The sequence below is a fragment of the Capra hircus genome, chromosome 8 (assembly GCF_001704415.2).
Source record: "Capra hircus breed San Clemente chromosome 8, ASM170441v1, whole genome shotgun sequence".
Classification (NCBI taxonomy): Eukaryota; Metazoa; Chordata; class Mammalia; order Artiodactyla; family Bovidae; genus Capra; species Capra hircus.
This window is the reverse complement of record NC_030815.1, coordinates 96,532,810-96,555,779: the sequence shown is the minus strand read 5'-3', so window position 1 is coordinate 96,555,779 and position 22,970 is coordinate 96,532,810. Positions and strand designations below refer to the sequence as shown.

General features: G+C 42.6%; 1 protein-coding gene across 1 annotated transcript in view; it reads right to left on the bottom strand.

Annotated features, from left to right (window-relative positions):
• The window catches only part of ZNF462 (zinc finger protein 462), a 152,584-nt gene continuing 133,373 nt past the window's right edge, over window positions 3,760-22,970 (bottom strand). The window contains exons 11-13 of the mRNA XM_018052556.1: window positions 10,302-10,434; window positions 5,953-6,076; window positions 3,760-4,616 (exon numbers count right to left, since the gene is read on the bottom strand). Of these exons, the coding sequence (XP_017908045.1) occupies window positions 4,409-4,616; window positions 5,953-6,076; window positions 10,302-10,434 (465 nt within the window). The 3' untranslated portion in view covers window positions 3,760-4,408. The remainder of the gene's footprint in view (window positions 4,617-5,952; window positions 6,077-10,301; window positions 10,435-22,970) is intronic.

The window sequence follows — 22,970 nt, the reverse complement described above, 5'->3', positions numbered from 1 at the left end:
TGAGACACTAGATGGAAAGGCATTCCCACTGACCCTCACTGGAAATGTGTGTTAAAAACTAACTTAACTAACTCTATAGAGCTAGGCAGTTGTCTTGTTACAGGTCCTACCATGATTAATTTTTCAGTATATTCCACTTCCTCTACATAAAACCAAGTGGGAGTATGGATTAGACATGAACTTAATAAAAACAATGTTCATTAAATATTTGATGGAGGCTACGAATGGGCTTCCCTCATAGCTCAATTGGTAAAGCATCCATCTGTAATGTAGGAGACCCCGGTTTGATTCCTGGGTCTGGAAGATCTCCTGGAGAAGGGACAGGCTACCCACTCCAGTATTCTTGAGCTTCCCTTGTGGCTCAGCTGGTAAAGAATCCTCCTGCAATGTGGGAGACCTGGGTTTGATCCCTGGGTTGGGAAGATCCCCTGGAGAAGGGAAAGGCTACCCACTCCAGTATTTGGGCCTGGAGAATTCCAGGGACTGTACAGTCTGTGGGGTCACAAAGAGTCGGATGTGACTTTCACTTTCACAAAAGGAATAACTATATTTTACAACGAACAAGTCCATTAGATCACTTTCTCTCCTGTAGGAAAACACATAGAAGAAACTTTTTTACCTGAAATCCTAGAAAAGGTTGAATTGTTTCTTGAACATTCAATGTTACTAAAATTGCTTCTGGATTAGCCTTTTATGCCATGCCTCCCAGGAAGCTCAGAGCCAAGTACATAGCATATGTATGGTCTCATGGAGTGCATTTTTGCCAATTCTCTACATGGTTTTGCTATTCAGTCATTTCCCCTGTGGGTCTTGATTTACCTAACTTTGTTTTCTCTAACTGGGTTTTATGCTCTCTTGTAAGTCTCCTAAAATCTTTGTGAAGATGATAAAGAAGGAAGGGTGAAAATCAGACGTTTACAATGGGCTCTGGATGTAAGCCATTCTTAACACTGATGAGGGCAGACGGTGTACAACAGCTTTGAGATTAGAAATCAGTGCTGTTGATTTTAATTTACTCTTCTAGGTTTCATGACTATTAATTTTTCCTTTGATTTATAACAGGGTAGTTCAAAGAATAAGTTAATGATGATAATTACTGGTGCGGGATGCATAGTAAGATAGTTTGTGGCAATGGTTGTGACTTGCAGTTAGAGGAAAATAACTGTGCTCACGGGTTCAGGGTCCCCAGATGATGTTCAGTCACTGGCATTTCCTCCTCCTGAAAGTTCATGCTGCTGCTGCTGCTGCTGCTAAGTTGCTTCAGTCGTGTCCGACTCTGTGCGACCCCATAGGCGGCAGCCCATCAGGCTCCTCCGTCCCTGGGATTCTCCAGGCAAGAACACTGGAGTGGGTTGCCAGTCATACACCACTTTGATTCACACTTTTCTTTTTGGCCATGCCGTGCAGTTTGTGGGCTCTTAGCTCCTCAATCAGGGATCAAACCCATGTGCCCACGGCCCCCGCATTGGGAGCTTGGAGTCTTTATCGCTGGACTGCCAGGGAAGTCCCTGATTCCCATTTTTGACAGAAAACATCCCCTTCATAAAATTCCCCCAGTTGGTTATAAATATCTGATGCAGAAATCTTAACACTTAAAAATCCCAGCTCATACCTCACCTTAAAGTCACCTTTGCTTTTCATAATGGTTTTGATTCAATGGTTTGAAATAGCTCTCATGCACATGTATTGGAAAAGCAATGCTGTATAATTTCTACATTTCATATGTGTAGTCATATCTGTAAATGATTTCCAACAGATGCACATAGACACATGTGAAAAAAATTCTTTATTAATTTCTCACATTTCATTACAAAATGTATGTTGCAAACAACTTGAATAACCTACTTGTGTGTTTTTTGTTGGTTTTTTTTTTTTTTATTTTTTTTAAACCCTTGGCTTCAAGAACTCAGGATCTCCCTATCTTTTATCAAGTTTTGGGAAACACTGATTATCGGAGTCAATAGGTTATCATTTGCTATTTATTTTCTTCTCTCAAGCTCTGAAAAAAAAATGTCCTCTGTATAAATTAAACAAAAAAAATGTTGTAAATTCTATGTCATTACAGTCAACAGAATTATAATAATGCATCCAAAATGTGCGGCCACAAAATATCAGGTATATGTTTGAAAAAAAGAAAAAAAAATGACATTCTAGCCTTGTTAAAAGGATAATGGTCCCATATTTTTATTAACAGGTTAGCAAAACAAAATCCAATGGATTACAATATTTACATGTTATTTGAAAAATAAAGTAGTGATAAAAGCATGTCACAATTATTTTCTTTTTTTCCTTTTTTCTTTCCTTTTTTCTTCCTTTTTTTTTTTTTTTTTTTTTTTTGCTTTTTTGGTAACCATTACAAACACCCAATCCAGGTATGGAACTGTTTAGCACATTTGAAATGAGGCCAATTAAAAACAAATATGGACACAAAATGAATCTTTGTCTAGATAGTTCACACTTTCCCATATTCTGGTTTCCACATGATGGCCCCCATCCCTAAAAAAAAAAAAAATTAAAACAAACACCCACAAAGAAAAATTCTTAACAGCAAGAAAATAAAAGAAGAACATGCTTTTCAAGTAAGCACTTATTCCACAAATGCAGTATCTTTCCATGGATTTTATTTGAAGCTGTGTGGGACACTGTCATCTCAGCAATTCCCTTCCCTTTCTCCCCCCTCCCCCAACCCTTCCAAGTTAAAAAAACAAACAAACAAAAAAACCCATGAAAACCAAAGGACTCACACACACACACACACACACACACACACACACACACATGTCCACATACACACATCCAAGCTCTCTCACACACAGGCTTCTAAAACCTAGGATTCAAGGAAAGTTCTACTTTTTTGGAACAAAACCCTTTGTTCACAATCAGAACGTATTATAAATGTAGACTGAGATTTAGTCTAAGCTGCTCCCTCCTGAAAAAGCTAATATGGGGAAACAGAGCAGCTGGCAGCTAGATTAAAAAAAAAAAAGTAGTTCTCCAGGCTCCTTGTAGGATATAAGTATTTCTTGAACACTCTCACCAAAGGGATGGAATTTGACACATCCCCTTGTCCTGAAAAATAAATGAGAATCCTCCCTCCCACCCCCCCAAAAAAACCCCACGATGCCAACAAAAACAGAACACAGATTTAGAAATCGCACACAAAAGCCAGCCCATCCTAACAGAGATTATTTGTGTGAGACGGAAAATGTGTAAATTGGACAGCAACAAAAGGGTGAAGAGGACTTCCTCGTCTGGCCCACAAGCTGCATAGAGGTGCCGAAGAGTTTGGTTCTTTAGTTAAATTAAAAAAACGTTAACTTCTTTGTTATTTCCATGTTTAAAATAAAAACATTCCTATTCACAAAAAACTAAATCTCCCTTGCCCCCCAATCAAAACAACAATAACAACACACACACAAAAACCAATTGATATGAAAACTGAATTGTGCTGTGTTTGTAACACTCAAACTGATAGAAAATAAACATGTGGCAAACAAAACTCCAAAGTCACCTTAAAATTAGCTCACATGAAATCTACCAAAGTCTAAATTATAGTGGAACACTAATAAACAGCTTACCTGGAATAAAGGATGACAATTCACAAACATTTATCTAATAATTAAAGTCTGTTTCTTTTTTTTTGTCTTGTTTTTTACTAAAATAATTAAAAAAATCACAGTATTTTAAGAAATAAAACCCACGTGGGGATTTTAAGCACAATTTGTGTTCCTTTCTTTAAAACTCTTTTTTTTTTTTTTCTCCATTCACCATCTTGCCCAGCAGTTCTCTCTACATTTAACCACAATGACGACAGGTAGTACGTACAAATGCAGAGAATTCCCTTGGTTAAGTTTGAGGTACTAGGAAACAGGTGACTGTTTTATGCAAAGCAGTTTTTTTTTTGTTTTCTGTTTTTTTTTTTTGTTTTTGTTTTTTTCTGTTTGTTTTTTCCCAAAGCGGCTGCAGTTAGGTCTTGAAAAAGCTTAAGGTATTAAAACTATAAAAACGCACCAAAACTTGTGCGTCAAAAAGTTGTTCCCCTAAGAGAAGTCTTCTACTGTCACGGAGCTTCTGCTTCCACATACTGTCCAAGACCACCATAGTGCACAGGTGTGCAAGGGAGGTGCTTCCGGTGCTTCCAAAACAAACGAAACTTCCACGATGAAGATCCGGAAGGAAAGATGTAGTGATGGAAAAGGAGCCACATATTCCAACCATTTAAATAACTTTAATTTACATACTCACTCACACAGGTACCAGTGCTTTGAAAATAGATTGTTCAGTCCTAAAAAGCAGCTTTGTTCTGTCTTCTCTTTTCTGTCCCCCCCTTCTCAGCCCAAGCTGGCCCTCCCACTTTTCTTTTTCATCATGGTTCAAGTAAGGGGTGATTAAGAATTTCACCAAATGCTTATTCTTTTTTGGCCTCTGCATTCTCCAGGAGAGATTTGTCAGCAGCTACGACACAGATGGCTACTGGTTCGTTCTTTAAGGAAAAGTCTATCCCGATTGTTCCATCATCTTCCTTTTCCTCTATAGAGGGCATCTTAATACTGTCCTCCATGTTACCCTTCAGGTGGGTTTCTTCTCGGCTCACCTGCTTGGTGTCATTCAATGCCCTGGGAAAACATTCATGGGAGTGACAGGTGAGTATATGTATTTTTTCCTAGCTAAAAAAAATTATTTTTTTATATTCCTATATCTCTGATCCTAAAAAGGTCTTGGGGGTCTTACAAGTGCCACAGACAAATTGACTGGACTGTGAGTGACTTATCCCTGCTATCTGTTATATTCAGCTCATATATTTCTGGTATCTTATTAAAAATCTGAACCTATAAAAATGAAAAGAAAGTGAAAACGTTGGTCGCTTAGTCATGTCTGACTCTCTGCGACCTCGTGGACTGTAGCCTGCCAGGCTCCTCTGTCCATGGGATTCTCCAGGCAAGAGTACTGGAGTGGGTTGCCATTTCCTTCTCCAGGGGATCTTCCCAACCCAGGGATCAAACCTGGGTCTCCTGCATTGCAGACAGAGGATTCTTTAACATCTGAGCCAGCAGGGAAGCCCTATCCATTATTATACCATGTTTTGATTACATCATTCTTTGCTTCTAGAGCAACATAATGATCTTAAGTTCCCTCCTATACTGGGAACAATACAGTCGTAAGTGGTCATGGCAAGAACTGTCTTATGCTCAGATCTATCAGAGGAACCTAGAAAATGCAGATTTGCTATACCTATCAGGACTAAAAGCGCAACTCGGGGATTAAAGAGGTAACGGAAAGACCCACAGAAATGAACAAAAAGCAAGAACCTGAAGATGAGACCCATGTCTCATCCTCGTTATATTCTGGGAAGCTTAGTTACATTCTCTGAAGTTTAGATACTACCTATTTCTGGGGCATTTTCTGCTTAAGGGACCAACTCCTAGGCTATCCCAGCGTCTGCTGGCCTGGAAGTGCCTTGTCTAGGGGACAGTGTTATGTTCAAGGGTCTTAGGAGTGTTCTGCAGGTGTGCTCCCACCTACCTGGGAGGCAGGCAGAAGCGGGCTCTGTCCCCGAGGCAGAGCATTGAAGGCACCAAGAGGTGCGTGGGAAGGTTCAAGGCCACTCGGGGAGTGAGTCATCACAGAGGCAGGAACAGAAGCCAGATCTCTGGACCCCGGTCCACGCTCTACAGAGAACGTCATGCTAACGAAAGCTGAAGGGACACGGGCTGGAGAGAGCGCTATACTTCTACACGAGGGCTTGAGCAGGATCTGTCATTCGTAAAGACGATCTCTCCTCCTGTGACTCGTGTCTGGGTGACCATTTTAAAAACCAGCGGAAAGGGAGAAACCCAGTTCGTGACCAACTGCCTCTCCTCCCGGACCCGGAAGTGTGACACAGAGGGGTCTACGCATTGTCGGGAGCCACCGCCACCTCGCACGATGAGCGAAGGCCTTCACGGGACTTACATGCCGTGTCTCAGCACGTGCCTTTCCCACTCAGAGCCCTGGGAAAACGCCCGTCCGCAAAATTCACACGGAAAACGCTTCTCAGTGTTGATAGCAGCCCCGTGGTCAGAAAATCTCAAGAGATCTGTGAGGAGAAAGCAGGCGTATTACCTGTGAGCTGGAGGGGCAGAAGAGACGTCAACGTTCATTAGGAGCCTCCTCCCATTTCCAGATTCCTTACTCTTTCTCCTGCTGGCCTTTCACCAAAGGATTGTTTCTTGAAACTCTCGAGAACTGTTCCCACGCCCTAGGCACCCCCACCTCTGTTCACCTCTCAACTGTTTCAAACTGTTTCACCAATAACCCGAGTTTGTCTTAAGAACCCCTTCTGTTCATTGCAATGGCGTCTGAGCGTTTTCTTCTATCACACCTCTCCCTCCTGTGGCGCTGTCTTGGTGCCTCACAGTTTAGCACCTATTCATTTCCTATTTAACACAGTTTTTCTCCACTCACTAATAAGAACATAGGCTCCTGAAAGCCCCAAGGCCAGGTCACGTTGTAGGAAGACCTCAAGGTTTCCACACATTCCAGGGAAAGCCGAGGGCTCACCACTTGTGGCCCTCTGCCATGGATATCTTAATCTGCACCTCCCAGGGTGGCTGCAAGCACTAAATGACACCCAAAAGCAGGAACGCGGATCCCGGACGACGGGGAGACGGGAATGTGAAAGCACGTCCTCAGCTAGTAAGGGGTTCTGGCCAGCTGCCCTCCATCGGTGTATTCTTGAACATGGGGATGTGCAGACGCCTTTCTGGACAGGTCTGTTGTAACCAAGTGCCGACTATCATTTTACTTCCTCACGGCCCTGAGGGGCCTGCTAAATGGGGACTGACTGGCTAATTGTTTGGAGGCCCCGCCTCCTGGCAACCTCAAAGAGGAGAGCTTATATGGCCTTTGTGTTATCCTGGGTCCCAAGCCCATATGTCTTTCATTATAGCACAGAGGGCCAGATCTTCACGTGGGTAATAAACAGCAGGACCTAGACGGCTCTGCAGCCATGCTGAAGAGTGAGGGCTCACAGACAAACGCTGCTCATCTCTGCCCCTCTGATCACCATGTGCCTGGACTCACGAGGTGTTACAGGAAGGTGTCTCCTGGTTGAAATATTCCATCTAATAGAAAAATAAAATCCTCAGGATGATGTTAACAGGCTAGGTGTCTCTGAGCTGCCTTCATCTGCAGCACAAAAAGCACTGTGAATGGGGCCAGTTCGAACAAAAGATGAAACATTTTCTCACAAATTAAGAAGATCACCACACAAGCCATTAAAAATAATTGCACAGACTATCTTCCTTGATTCTTTTCATTGGAAATGAGACAGCACCATCTGCTCTGCGCATTAATTCCTTAGCAGGGATTATCTTGGGCAAGAAATCAACAGAATGCCTTCCTGACTCCTCCCAACTGCATAATGAGAGGGGGTGGGGAGGACACTGCTTGGGCGCATTTTGATTTCTTCAGGCCTGGATTCCTCCCTTTCAAAGTCCCTCCGAGCTGCCTTCTGAAGCAGGACCTGCCGTGTGGCCTTGGTCAGGCTTGACCAGGCCTTCCTGTGTTGGGAAGGCACGCTGGCAACGGGGTAGCCCCAAGGACATGAGCCCCCGGAACGGAGCGCCTGACGAGGGTCTCTGCTGCCAACGAGGGGGCCTGCTCCTGGCACACTCACTTGCTTACCCTGAGGAAACATGAAACCAACCATCTATTCTCTCCAACGGCTCATGCTGTTTCATCCTCAAAGGAGGAGGCCAATCATTACCTGTCACACAGCAAACGGCTTCCATTAGCCCCAGAGCTGTGCTAACGCCACCTCCCGCTCTCTCTACTCCTGGAAGACAGAACGTCTGGCAAAAACACCCCGAGGCTACTGTGTGCCGTTTCTTCTTGTTGGCAAGAATACACCTAGATGGTGGAAAACTGATTCCAAGGCCATGAGACAAAGGAGGCTGTTCTTTCAAGAATCGACGAGGGGGTCGGGAAGGTTTCCCCCAGTAACGTGACTGGAAGTTACTCATGTAAATCCCCCACCCTCAGAGAGGAACACGGGCTTCTCCACCCCCCAGTCTTTTCTCCCCATGCGGTTAAGGCTCATGAATGTGGAGGCTGTGCTTTCTAGGGAGAAGCGATCAGACACCATGAAGTTCTTCTCAGGCAAACTGAGCTGAGCTGGTCTGATGCCACAGTGCCCGTGCGAGGGGGCAGCTGGGCGGCCAAGGAAACGTGGCTGGTGCCATGCACATTTAGGTGCCCTCTCTTCCTTCTCATCGTCTATGCTATTATTTTGGACGTGGCACTGGGAAGGGGAGGACTAACAGGGCTTCTTGCCTCTGCAATGCTTATAACCTGTAAAACCATGCATGCTTGGTTCTAGAGATTAAAAAGTCATGGTCTCCAATGAGGGATAATTCATTTCCTGGGGAGGAATGATGGGGCACAGAGCCCTGTGGAGACAAGGAGCCCATGCGCCCTCTGCCACGTGCTTCCTCTTTGAGAACTCCGGTAACAGTGCACAGACGACGCTAAAGCATTCATCACTAAGGACATACTTGTGAAATGCTTTTTAAGAAAGAAGGAAGAGAAAATTTAAAACCCATGCTTCTTGAATCACAGCCGTTGTAAGAAATAGATCACTGTGCCCCCTACTAATAAAAGTCATAACTTTACAAGGGCAATCAGTCTATATGGTGTGGGTGCTCTATTTACCCATTGACCACAGGCACGGGGGTTCAGAAGCCAAACTGGATCATCACTTAGCTGTGGTTTCCTGCTATAGCAGAGATAAAACATGGAGGGATGGGGTGGAAGTCAGGAAACATCAGGAAAACGAAGAGGGAGAACCTTGGAAGAAAATGACCAAGTCGGCTTTCTAGGCTGGCAGACTAACTAGGAAGAAAAACCAAGAAATTCCACAAAAGGAAGCCTTACAATGAGGCTCCAAAGACCACTGAATTGACAGAATTCAGGGCCAGGTTCCCATCAGTGAAGAATATCCACAAAGGGTAGGGGACGTGGTATAGTATGTAAAGACATTTTCCTTTGGAGCCAGAAGACTTAAACCCAACCTCCAGTGTTTTCGTTTTAACTTTGAACACGCTCTTACATATTCTGAGCTTCTACTTCCCTACTTGTAAAATGTCAATTAATGCCATCTACACTGCAGGGTTTTATCATTAAGCGGTGACTGTGTTCCAGTAACTGGACTAATAATATTTGTGTGCCATCTCATTTAAGATTTACGTGACCCTAAGGAAGTGACCCTAGGAAGTTGTTATTATTAGGATGATGAATGGGCAGGAAATAAAATAATTTACCCAAAGTCATATAACTAAAAAGCAGCAGAACTGGGAGCCAAATCCATAGAGACCAACTGCAGAGCCCTCTAACCGTATATAAGATTAAATAAAAGCCGCTGACACTGGGCTTGGCCCATAATGATGTTCCGCAATGGCAACTGATACCATTCTCCTCTTCAGTGGGATGACATCGTATTTATTTCTCAGGTTTAGGTTATCCATGTGCTTTTGACAGGTCTGCAATAACTACAGTAAGATAGCCCAACCTATATTCTTTATGTAGCATCTTGGTTTTTCCACAATATTCTATGTTCAACAATACAGAATACCAACTCTAGATCATGTAAATGTATGTCTACAACTAAATATACTTCAAAAAACTTCATTTTGAAAATAATTATGGAATCACAGAAAGTTGAAAAAAGTACGAAAAGTCCCTCAAAACTTTGCCTACTATCCCCTGTAAAGACTGTCAAATGCCACCGGTCTCCTCTCTCTCTCTTTACAAAGCAAAAGCAGGAAGCCAGAGGGTTAAGAGGAAGGCCATGCAGAAGGACACGTGGAGGGGTTCGGACCTCAGGCTCAAGCCGTCTGTGGCTCCCTCCCCCCATCCCCAGCAAAATCCACCCCAGCAGCAGCAATTTTAAATATGCATTCAACTGGAAATTCATTTACATTCCTCGATAGCTTTTACAGGGCCATCCATCTTGCTGTCTGTCCTTACTCTGCAGATTCCCCAGATAACAGTTTTCCTGAATAAAAACAAATCATCGCCATGTATTTTTTAACAAATGTATATCTACAGTTAAAGAGAAAACGTCTGTTTTCCTTGGAGTTTCTCTAGCTGGTAATAGTTTACAAAGACATGGCCCCTGACGTGTTGCAGCCAGTCTGTTCTGCTACTTAACGAAGAAGGATCATTCCTTCTGTTCCTCCTCCAACAACCTTCTGCCTCCCTTCTGTCTCCCCACGGCCAGGCTGGATGCCATCTGGGGCTCAGGGGGCAGGGACGGGACCAACCTCTGTCATCAGCCTTGCTGTTCATCTCTTCTTCCTTGTCTTCATCGTCACTGCTAGAGCTCTCCATCTTCTCCTTCATCTGCTCCAGCTGATCCAAGTTAACCCGTCCAACCAGCTCAAAGTTTCGGCTTACCTGAAAAAGACCCAGAAACAGTGGAATCACAAACCTCAACCGAACGCCATTCTCCCTGGAGGACAGAGCTGTCCAGTGTCCTTTTCCTATGGCTGTGTTTTTAGAACCAGGACCAAATTACACCAGTGCCTAAGTGGTCCTTATCTTCATTTTGACCCTCTTACAGGCACATCTGTCTTCTGCTCCCATGTTCATTTTCACTGGCACTGTCAATACTGGACCTTCCTGACCAAATTTAGTTAGAAATGTGAAGTGTAGTTAGCCGGAAATCAAGTCTCATGAAGCCTGAGGTATAGAATAGATGTCCAATAAACGTTTTTTGGCTTTATTTCAAGGATGTACCTTTCATGTGTGTGTGTGAGTTGCTCAGTCGTGTCTGACTCTCTGTGACCCCCACGGACTGTGACCTGCCAGGCTCCTCTGTCCATGGAATTCTCCAGGTCAAAATACAGGCATGGGTTGCCATCTCCTCCTCCAGGAGATCTTCCTGACCCAGTGAGTGAACTCATGTGTCCTGCACAGGCAGACAGATTCTTTACCATCAGAGCCACCAGGGAAGCCCAAATTTCAAATATATCTAGACGGAAAGTGGCTCTGTAAGTAACCTGAAAACCGGCAGGGAGAGTCCCAACATTTCCACCACAACCTGGAGGGCTGTGGGGCTGTCCCAGCTTTGACCAAATGACAGTTGCTCAATTCCTAACTCCAGTTTAAGTGTCAGACAGTATTGTTATTATTTAGTGTTCTACTGTTTCTGAGGCTGACCACAGCCTGTTCATCACAGCTGGCATTATCTGAGAAAAATCTAGATGACAAATCCCTAAAAACTCTTTTAAAGTGTTAACTGTGGCTGATTTGTGTTTACATAAAATGCGGTTAGAATAATGTGGGACTCCAAACTGGCTTCAAAAATATCATCCAAGAGAAATAAAAACTCACCCCGTGAAAACTCCGTGGGGATATTCTATTTGGGGTTCTCATAACAATGGTAGCACACAAAGTCCCCCTCTTCAATTAATCTGTTTTCCAAACTTCTTCAGTTGCATGCACAGAAGCCAAGCCAACAAGATGACTCAGACCAGCACGGTGATGGGTTCCATGCTTTCCCTGGTGGGGGCCAAGGGAGGGGCCCATGAAGATAAATGAGACCCACTTCTGGCCTCCAGAGGCATAGAGTTTTGAGTTGAAGAGGGAAGACAGACTTCATTAATTAGACTCCAAGGCAGATTTCCATAGCTGCTACAGTCGAGATAGCACGTAATGAGGGTGCAGGAGATGATAAGGAGAATTTACAAGACGGTTCCAAAATGTTCCCTGGGACCAGCCTGGAACAAAGATGTGCTGAGCACCACCAATTCCATATGCCTGGCAGATGGAAACATCATCAACTGGGACAAATGCCCGACAGAGAGCCTCAGAGTATAAGGGCCGGCAGACAGTCCTGTGAGAAAGCGTAATACGTGTCCCCACAACGCCATGCGTGTGCGCGGGGGGTGAGGGTGGGGGTCGGGTCGGCAGCGTTGCAAACGAGGAAGAAAACTCGAGATATAAAGCTCTCTTAGAGAAACAATCCACTGATACAACTCTAAGAATGAAATCAGTTGACTTGGAAAACAGCTCAGCATGAGGGTGGAAAAGAGGTCTTCACTGATCACAGCACGAAACCCTGAGGGAAGGCAAATTCCTGTTTGCTCATGAAAAAAAGTTTTAAAAATGATTAGATTAAGATTGAACGGCATCACTGACTCAATGGACATGAGTTTGAGCAAACTCCAGGAGATAGTAAAGGGCAGGGAAACCTGGCGTGCTGCAGTTCACGGGGTCGCAAAGAGTCAGACACGACTGAGCAATTGAACAGACTACGGTGAAGAGTATGGTGAAGAGGAGGAAGCCCAGTTAGAATCTTTCTTCCTCTTCCTTCCCTCTAAGAGTTCACGGTACCAGTCAAGCAAAGGACTTTTGCTTAGATTGCCTTTCTAATTAGGGTTTTATCTACTGTCCTCATGCCTACAGACCTATATAGATTTTTAAAATATTTATTTTTATAACAAGCAAAAAGGGAGGGCACAAGGAGCAGGAGCTTTGAAGTCAGACAGAGCTGAGTTCAAGTTTAGGGTTTGCCATGAACCACAGGACTCTGAACATACATGGCCTCAGTGTCCTTGTCTGTGTCGATAAAGAGGGTCAGCATAGTATCCGAAACACAACAGTTCACCAAATTGTGGTTTCCCTTTCCCTTTCTGGGAATGTGGCCTTTTCCAATTCTGGCTTTTGGAAATGTGTATAAGAAGCATCATAAATGCATATTTATGAAGTTATGTTTTACCACAAAGTCTACATTTTAATCAAATAGCATTTATGACAAATATCTGAATAAAAGTTTTCTGGGTTGCCAGTTTTTTTTTTTTAGGAAAAGGAGGCAAGATTCCAACTGGCCTAATTCTGAATTACGCAAAGAAAAAATATTTTGAAATGATTGGTACTTAAAGGGGCAGCCTTTTCCAATCACTTTCTCCCCACTTTCAGCCAGGTCAGCTACAGGCATGTGGAATGGGCAGGAGAGGTGGGCACTGCCAGGAAACAACAATAATGAGACTGAGAAAGGCCAAAAACAATCACCAAGTGCCTTCCTTAATCCAGCAGTTTGGGCTCATTCATTCACTGATTCATTCATTCAGGACTCCCAGCGGCCCTGCCGTGTGCCAGGCCCTGTGCCTATCAAGGAACTCAGAGTGACAGAAGGAGATCTGTCACCAAACCAAATGTTATTTTTTCTTTTCCGCCTTCCTCTTTCTTCTCCTTTTACAGGAAAACTGTTAGCATTTTGGATTTTGCACAATTTTAGGAGTGCGTGACATTTTCACGGTATAACATTCACCCAAGGGGCTCACCTAGGATGTATTTGTCCTAAAGATTTCTAAAATCTTTGTTTAAAAATAAAAATGATTTTTTTTTGCTATGTAATTAGAAGATTTTAAATTAAAAATTCTTTATAGGGTTGAGTTCTTACTATACCTTTAATCTCCAAACTAGCAATCTAGGATTCATCTTCATACAAAAGGAAGCCTTCCGGCTGCATTTCTGAGCCTCTGTCCCTTCCCTCCCTCCTGCCAGATTCCCTGTGTACATTCTTACCACCTCTTATATCTATCCGTCCAGTGCGGTTGAATGGAGAATTTTTTTTTTTTTTTAATTAAACCTGCTCATGTCAATCTCTGCTTGCCCTGAGGATAAACCCCCAATTTCTTATTATGGTTTATGTGTCTGATTATCATCTTACATTCTGGCCCACCCTCTCTCTTAAGCTGACTCCCCTTTGCTCCCACAATCCCAAACTTATTGAGATTCCTGGAACAGGCCAATCTCTTGATTTTGGGCCTCTTTCTACACAGGCCGTAACTTCCGGGTGAAACTCTGTCCAGCCTGCCTCCCTGATGTGGTTCCTCCTCAGCCTAACATACCAGTCTCGCTCCAAGGTCACTGCATCTGGTGGACATTCCCTCAATTCCTCCTTGGTTAAATATCCTTGCTCAAGGCTTCCACAACAGCCTCCCCTACCCTCCCCTTTTACATAGCCCAGGGAACTGTAGTCAGTATCCTGTAATAACCTATGATAGCAAAGAATATATATATGTGTAACTGAATCACTTTGCTGTACATCTGAAACTAACACAATGTTGTAAATTAACTACATTTCAATTAAAAATAAACTCAGTAATTAACATCTTCTGGCCTGTCTCCCCAACAGAACAAACTCCATGAAGACAGACACCCCGCGGCTGAGCCAGATCTGCACTGGCCAGCGAGGTGTCCAGACTGAAGTGGGCACGGTTCTCACCTCCTAATTACTAGGTGTCTGCATTTTCATTTAATATAGTTTTCTTTCCCATAAATATATACAATGAAAAATTAGCAAACAGAAAAAAACTCATTTAAAATCCAACAACCTATACATAGTACCTGTGAAGAAGCTGTCATATTTCTGTATCTCTGTTCTCTATTCACAGATGATCATTCAATATCACGGTAATCCAGGTCTATACCCCGACCAGTAGCTGAAGAAGCTGAAGTTGAACAATTCTATGAAGATCTAGAAGACCTTCTAGAACTAACAAACACCCAAAAAAGATGTCCTTTTCATTACAGGGGACTGAAACGCAAAAGTAGCAAATCAAGAGATACCTGAGGTAACAGGCAAATTTGGCCTTGGAGCACAAAAGAAGCAGGGCAAAGACTAACAGAGTTTTGCCAAGAGAATGCACTGGTTATAGGAAACACCCTCTTCCAACAACACAAGAGAAGACTCTCCACATGGACATCACCAGACGGTCAATACTGAAATCAGACTGATTATATTCTTTGCAGCCAAAGATGGAGAAGCTCTGGATAGTCAGCAAAAACAGAGGAGCTGACTGTGGCTCAGATCATGAACTCCTTATTACCAAATTGAGACTTAAATTGAAGAAAGTAGGAAAACCACTAGAGTATTCAGGTATGACCTAAATCAAATCCCTTATAATTATGCAATGGAAGTGAAAAATAGATTCAAAGGATTAGATTTGACAGAGTGGCTGAAGAACTATGGATGGAGGTTTGTAACACTGTACAGGAGGCAGTGATCAAGACCATTCCCAAGAAAAGAAATGCAAAAAGGCAAAATGGTTGTCTGAGGAGGCCTTACAAATAGCTGAAAATAGAAGAGAAGTGAAAGGCAATGGAGAAGAGGAAAGATACAATCATTTGAATGCACAGCTCCAAAGAATAGCAGGGAGAGATAACAACAGAATCAGAAAGACTAGAAATTTCTTCAAGAAAATCAGTGATACCAAGAGAACTTTTCATGCAAAGACAGGCACAATAAAGGACAGAAATGGTATGGACCTAACAGAAGTAAAAGATACTAACAAGAGGTGGCAAGAATACACAGAAAAACTATACAAAAAGATCTTCATGACCCAGATAACCACAATGGTGTGATCACTTTCCTAGAAACGGACATCCTGGAATCCGAAGTCAAGTGGGCCTTAGGAAGCATCACTACGAACAAAGCTTGTGGAGGTGATGGAATTCCAGTTGAGCTATTTCAAATCCTAAAAGATGATGCTGTGAAAGTGCTGCACTCAATATGCCAGCAAATTTGGAAAACTCAGCAGTGGGCACAGGACTAGAAAAGGTCAGTTTTTATTCCAATCCCAAAGAAAGGCAACGACAAAGAATGTTCAAACTATCACACAACAATTGCACTCATCTCACATGCTAGCAAAGTAATGCTCAAAATTCTCCAAGCCAGGCTTCAACAGTACATGAACTGTGAACTCCCAGATGTTAAAGCAGGATTTAGAAAAGGCAGAAGAACCAGAGATCAAATTGCCAACATCCGTTGGATCATCAAAAGAGGAAGAGAGTTCTGAAAGAAAAAGCATGAAGTAAAGCAAGTACTTCTGCTTTACTGACTACACGAAAACCTTTGATTGTATGGATCACAACAAATTGGAAAATTTATCTGCCTCCTGAGAAACCTGTATGCAGGTCAAGAAGCAACAGTAAGAATGGGACATGGAACAACAGACTGTTTCCAAATCGGGAAAGGAGTACATCAAGGTGGTATATTTTCACCCTGATTATTTAACTTATATGCAGAGTATATCATGAGAAATGCTGGGCTTGATGGAGCAGAAGCTGGAATGAAGACTGCCAGGAGAAATATCAGTAACTTCAGATACGCAGGCGATACCACTTTTAAGACAGAAAGTGAATAAGAACTGAAGGGCCTCTTGATGAAAGTGAAAGAAGAGAGGAAAAAGTTGGCTTAAAACTCAACATTCAGAAAACTACGTTCATGGCATCTGGTCCCATCACTTCATGGCAAATAGATGGGAAAACAATAGAAATAGTAAGAGACTTTATTTGGGGGAGGAGGCTCCAAAATCACTGCAGGTGGTGAGTGCCGCCATAAAATTAAAAGATGCTAGCTCCTTGGAAGAAAACCTATGACCAACCAAGACAGTGTACTAAAAATCAGAGACATTGCTTTGCTGACAAAGGTCCATCCAGTCAAAGCTATGATTTTTCCAATAGTCATGTATGGATGTGAGAGTTGGACTGTGAAGAAAGCTGAGCACAGAAGAATTGATGCTTTTGAACTGTGGTGTTGGAGAAGACTCTTGAGAGTCCCTTGGACTTCAAGGAGATCAAACCAGTCAATGCTACAGGAGATCAGTCCAGAATATTCACTGGAAGGACTGATGCTGAAGCTGAAACTCCAGTACTTTGGCCACCTGATGTGAAGAACTGACTCACTGGCAAAGACCCTGATGCTGGGAAAGATAGAAGGCAGGAGCAGAAGGGTATGACAGAGGATGAGGTGGTTGGATGGCCTCACCAACTCGATGGACATGAGTTTGAGCGAGCTCTGGGAGCTGGTGATGGACAGGGAAGCCTGGTGTGCTTGCAGTCCATGGGATCGCAAAGAGCTGGACATGACTAAGGGACTGAACTGAACTGAGTCAATAAGTAGTACTGGGAAAACTGGACAGCTATACGTAAAAGAATGAAATTAGAACATTCTCTAACATCATACACAAAAATAAACTCAGTTCAGTTCAGTCGCTCAGTCGTGTCTGACTCTTTGAGACCCCATGAATCACAGCACACCAGGCCTCCCTGTTCATCACCATCTCCTGGAGTTCACTCAGACTCACGTCCATCGAGTCTGTGATGCCATCCAGCCACCTCATCCTCGGTCATCCCCTTCTCCTTCTGCCCCCAATCCCTCCCAGCATCAGAGTCTTTTCCAATGAGTCAACTCTTAAACTCAAAATGGATTAAAAACCTAAATATAAGACTGGATACTATAAAACTCTAAGATTAAAACATAGGCAAAATACTCTTCGACATAAATCACAGCAGTATTTTTCTATCCAAGGGAAATTAAAAAAAAAAAGGGACCTAATGAAACTCAAAATGTTTTGTACAGCAAAGGAAATCATCAATGATATGAAAAGACAACCCACAGAATGGGAGAAAATATTTGAAAACGATGTGACCAATGAGGGAGTAATGCCTAAAATATATAAACAGCTCATACAGCTCAATATCAAGAAACCAAAAAACCCAAGTGGACACAAGATCTAAATAGACATTTCTCCAAAGAAGACATATGGCCAATAAATATATTAGAAGATGCTCAACATTGCTAATTATTAGAGAAATGCAAATTGTAACAATAATTATGTATCACTTCATACTGGTCAGAATGGTCATCATTAAAGAGTTTACAAGTCGGGACTTCCCTGGCAGTCTGGTGGTTAAGACTCCCTAAGTTTCCACAGTAGGAGACACAGGTTTGAGCTCTGGTTGGGAAACTAAGATCTCACATGCTGCATGGTGTGGGCTCCCACCAAAAATGTCTATAAACAACATGTGCGGGAGAAGGAGTAGAGAAAAGGGAAACTTCCTACACTGTTGGTGAGGATGTAAATTGGTACAACCACTATAGAGAACAATATCAGTCAGTTCAGTTCAGTCGCTCAGTCGTATCCAACTCTTTGCCACCCTATGGACTGCAAGCACACCAGGCTTCCCTGTCCACCACCAGCTCCTGAAGCTTGCTCAAACTCATGTCCATCGAGTTGGTGATGCCATTCAACCATCTCATCCTCTGTGGTCCCATTCTCCTTCTGCCTTCTATCTTTCCCAGCATCAGGGTCTTTGCCAGTGAGTCAGTTCTTCGCATCAGGTGTCCAAAGTATTGGAGCTCCAGTTTCAGCATCAGTCTTTCCAATGAATATTTAGGACTGATTTCCTTTAGGATGGACTGGTTGGATCTCCTTGTAAGTCCAAGGGACTCAGGAGTCTTCTCCAACACCACAGTTCAAAAGCATTAATTCTTCAGCGTTCAGCTTTCTTTATAGTCCACTTTCACATCCATACATGACTACTGGAAAAACCATAGCTTTGACTAGACGGACATCTGTCAGCAAAGTAATGTCTTTGCTTTTGAATATGCTGTCGAGGTTGATCACAACTTTCCTTCCAAGGAGCAAGTGTCTTTTAATCTCATGGCTGCACTCACTATCTGCAGTGATTTTGGAGCCCAAGCAAATAAAGTCTGTCACTATTTCCAGTGTTTCCCCATCTACATGCCATGAAGTGATGGGACCAGATGCCATGATCTTAGTTTTTTGAATGCTGAGTTTTAAGCCATCTTTTTCACTCTCCTCTGTCACTTTCATCAAGAGGCTCTCCAGTTCCTCTTCACTTTCTGCCATAAGGGTGGTGTCATCTGCATATCTGAGGTTATTGATGTTTCTCCCGGCAATCCTGATTTCATTTTGTGCTTCATCCAGCCCAGCATTTCACATGATGCACTCGGCATATAAGTTAAACAAGCAGGGTGACAATATACAGCCTTGACGTACTCCTTTCCCGATTTGGAACCAATCTGTTGTTCCATGTCCAATTCTAACTGTTGCTTCTTGACCTGAATACAGATTTCTCAGGAGGCAGGTAAGGTGGTCTGGTATTCCGATCTCTTTCAGAATTTTCCACAGTTTGTTGTGATCTACACAGTCAAAGGCTTTGGTGTAATCAATAAAGCAGAAGTAGATGTTTTTCTGGAACTCTCTTGCTTTTTCTATGATCCAGTGGATGTTGGCAATTTGATCTCTGGTTCCTCTGTCTTTTCTAATTCCAGCTTGAACTCCTGGAAATTCATGGTTCACGTACAGTTGAAGCCTGGCTTGGAGAATTTTAAGCATTACTTTTCTAGCATGTGAGATGAGTGCGATTGTTGTGTGATAGTTTGAATAGTCTTTGTCATTGCCCTTCTTTGGGATTGGAATGAAAACTGACCTTTTCCAGTCCTGTGCCCACTGCTGAGTTTACCAAATTTGCTGGCATGTTGAATGCAGCACTTTCACAGCATCATCTTTTAGGATTTGAAAATAGCTCAACTGGAATTCCATCACCTACACTAGCTTTGTTCAGAGTGATGCTTCCTAAGGCCCACTTGACTCTGCATTCCAGGATGTCTGGTTCTAGGAAAGTGATCACACCATTGTGGTTATCTGGGTCATGAAGATCTTTTTGTATAGTTTTTCTGTGTATTTCTTAATATCTTCTGCTTCTGTTAGGTTCATACTATTAAATGGTATAGACCTAACAGAAGAGAACACTATAGAGGTTCCTTAAAGCTAAAAATGACTCAGCAACCCCACTCCTGGGCATAAATCTGAAGAAAATCATAATTTGAAAAGATACATGTACCTCAACGTTCAGTGCAGTACTGTTTACAATAACCAAGAAATGGAAGCAGGCTAAATGTCCACTGACAGAGAAATGAACACAGAATATGCGATACATATATACTACTTGGGCTTCCCTCATAGCTCAGTCGGTAAAGTATTTGCCTGCAATGATGGAGACCCAGGATCAATTCCTGGGTTGGGAAGATCCCCTGGAGAAGGAAATGGCAACCCACTTCAGTATTCTTGCCTGGAGAATCCCACGGACAGGGGAGCCTGGCAGGCTACAGTCCATGGGGTCACTAGAGTAGGACACGACTTAGCAACTAAACCACCATGTACTACTTAGCCATAGAAAAATGAAGGAAAATGCCATTTGTAACAACATGGATGGACCCACAAATCATCACACTCAGTGAAGTAAGTCAGAGGAAGACATTTATCATACGGTATCGCTTATATGTGGAATCTTAAAAAAATGGCACAAATGAACATATTTACAAAACAGAAATAGGGTTATAGATGTATAATACAAACTTCAGTAATGGGGGGGAGAGGGGTAGGGATAATGGGGAGATTGGGATTGATATATACACACTACTATATAGAAAGCAGATAACTAATAAGGACCTACTGTATATCACAGGGGATATTCTGTAATAACCTATGTGGGGAAATAATCTGAAAAATAATGGATATATATGTATATATGTGTGTATATATATATATATATATTTGAACCACTCTGCTATACACCTGAAATTAATACATTGTAATTCAACTACACTCCAATATAAATTTTTAAAAAATAGATTAATCTAAAAAAAACACAGTAGTAAGACTTACAGTATATAAACGTTTCTTTCATGTTTAGATTTTATAGGCTAAATTCTTAGACATGAAATTGTGTCAAAGTCAAATGATATATAGATTTTGTATTACAGTTCCAATATATTTCTAAGTTGGCTTCTAAAACGTTCATACTGGTACATGATCAGTACTTTCTGGACCCAAAAACTAGTGGGTATCTGACCAACTTCTTAATGGGCCAGAAGACCTATGGAGGGACATTCACTTTTTTTCTTTGGAGATGAGAAGCAATTTATCACCTTGTTTCCCAAAAGGGCCACAACAGAGGGAGAAAGAGAGCAAGGCTGAGTGTGCGTTCTAGAACCTGGCTGCTTGGAGCCTTCTGAAGGCAGAAGAAGCTATCCACGCTTTTGAAGGGTAGACTGTTCAAATACATAATCACTCAAGACAGTAAAGGGATTTGTGAATGTCCATGAACCCAAAGTCACCTGTGAGGGCTACTCACGCAGAACTGTGTGAAAACTTGTCTAGTAAGGAAGTGAGATGAAGTGCCAATGAGCAGCAAAACCTGTTCCCCTTCACACTGAAGTGGGGACACTGCACACCCTTCCACGCTCACGCTGGATGCTCAAGCTGCAGCACTACATTTGTCTGTTAGTTGCTTGTTAGCCAGTCAGCAAAATGGTTTTGATCTGTCCTTAGCAGAGGAATTTCCATACTAATTCTTACTTCTAAGAATTCTTCTAAGAATTTGAGTTCTTACTTCTAAGAGGAGAGGAGTGTTATGCGATTTACAAATATAACCAAGTTGCACGTGCATTTTCATACTGTCCTGGGGGACAAACCAGTTTTGCAGGAAAGACTGATATAAACTTGCTTGTAAAGGGAAGAATGACACTGGGCGCTCTCATCTACAGGTTGCCTAGCAGACATCAAGTGGAGGAGATGATGATGAAGAAAAATCTACTTAACCTTGCCAGAGGCCCCCTCCTAGCGACTTTTAACACTTGTACATTGAAAAAGAGACACCCGAGCAGGGTGCGCACATTACCTAACGGTGCGTGCTCATGTTAAGGAGAAAGGCCAAGCGAACTTCTTACTTCTAGAAGAAGTGACAGCAGAGAACATGGAAAAACTGCCTCTGACATCAGAAATGACCATGTCAGTCACAAACTGAGAATATGTAGTTACAAAGACTTTAAAGGACTTATGGCCCAGGCCAGAAAATTTTTCTGCCAAAGGCCAGTTGAGCAAGTCTTCTTAGGCTTTCTGGACCACACAGCCTTGTCACAACTACTCAATTATCCTCTATCTTGAAAGCAGTCACAGATAATACGGAAATGGATGAGCGTGACTGTGTTCCCAGGAAACTGTACTTAGGGACATTGAAATTTGAATTTCATGTAATTTCACATGTCACGAAATATTACTCTTTTGATTTTTGTCAACCTATTAAAAAATATCAAAACCATTCTTGGCTGTCAGACCATATAAATAGGCAGTGGTTCTGATTTTGGTCCACGGGCCAGCGTTCGCCCACCCCTGACTTAGGCTTTCAGGTGGCTTCCCCAGTGGATCTTCTTTGCCTGTCTCTGAAAGTCAGAATGGGAATGAGGGAAAGGAAGCAGTGGGACAAAGGTTCAGCAAAGTGTTGTCTCTACGAATCTTACCAGGAGATGGTCAAAGACGCAGGTAAAAGTCGTGAATTCTCAATGAGCCTTTCAATCAGAGCTCTTGGAAAAGCTTCTAGAAAGCAGCCTGGTATATTAAGGTTCTATGAAAGATGAGTCATGGCACACTTGCTAAGCAAGTATGCTGCCCTTCTATTTGATAGAAACTTTTATCCAGTACTTACCATGCTGGCTGTGACTCTGTTTAAGCTCATCTCACTTGCTTGCTTATAAACTCTTCCAGGGTAGCAACCATTTCTTATTTAGTTTTATAGGCTCAGTGCAGAGTATAAGGCCAGTCATCTAGTTGACACATGTTACTGAATTTACCAGAGGCAATCATAAAGTATAAAGTATAAAGGACTTCATAATATTGTATGCCAAGGTATAAATTTGCTTGCTAATAAAACTGGACATTTTTCTAAAAGATTTTGTTCTCAGTTTAGTTCAGTCGCTCAGTCGTGTCCGACTCTTTGCGACCCCATGAATTGCAGCATGCCAGGCCTCCCTGTCCATCACCAACTCCCAGAGTTTACTCAGACTCACGTCCATCGAGTCGGTGATGCCATCCAGCCATCTCATCCTCTGTCGTCCCCTTCTCTTCCTGCCCCCAATCCCTCCCAGCATCAGAGTCTTTTCCAATGAGTCAACTCTTCGCATGAGGTGGCCAAAGTACTGGAGTTTCAGCTTTAGCATCATTCCTTCCAAAGAAACCCCAGGGCTGTATTCTAATCCTTACCAAATAATTGTATGCTAAAAATTAATACAGTCATTTTTACACATATCACGTAACCCTTATGATCATTCTGCA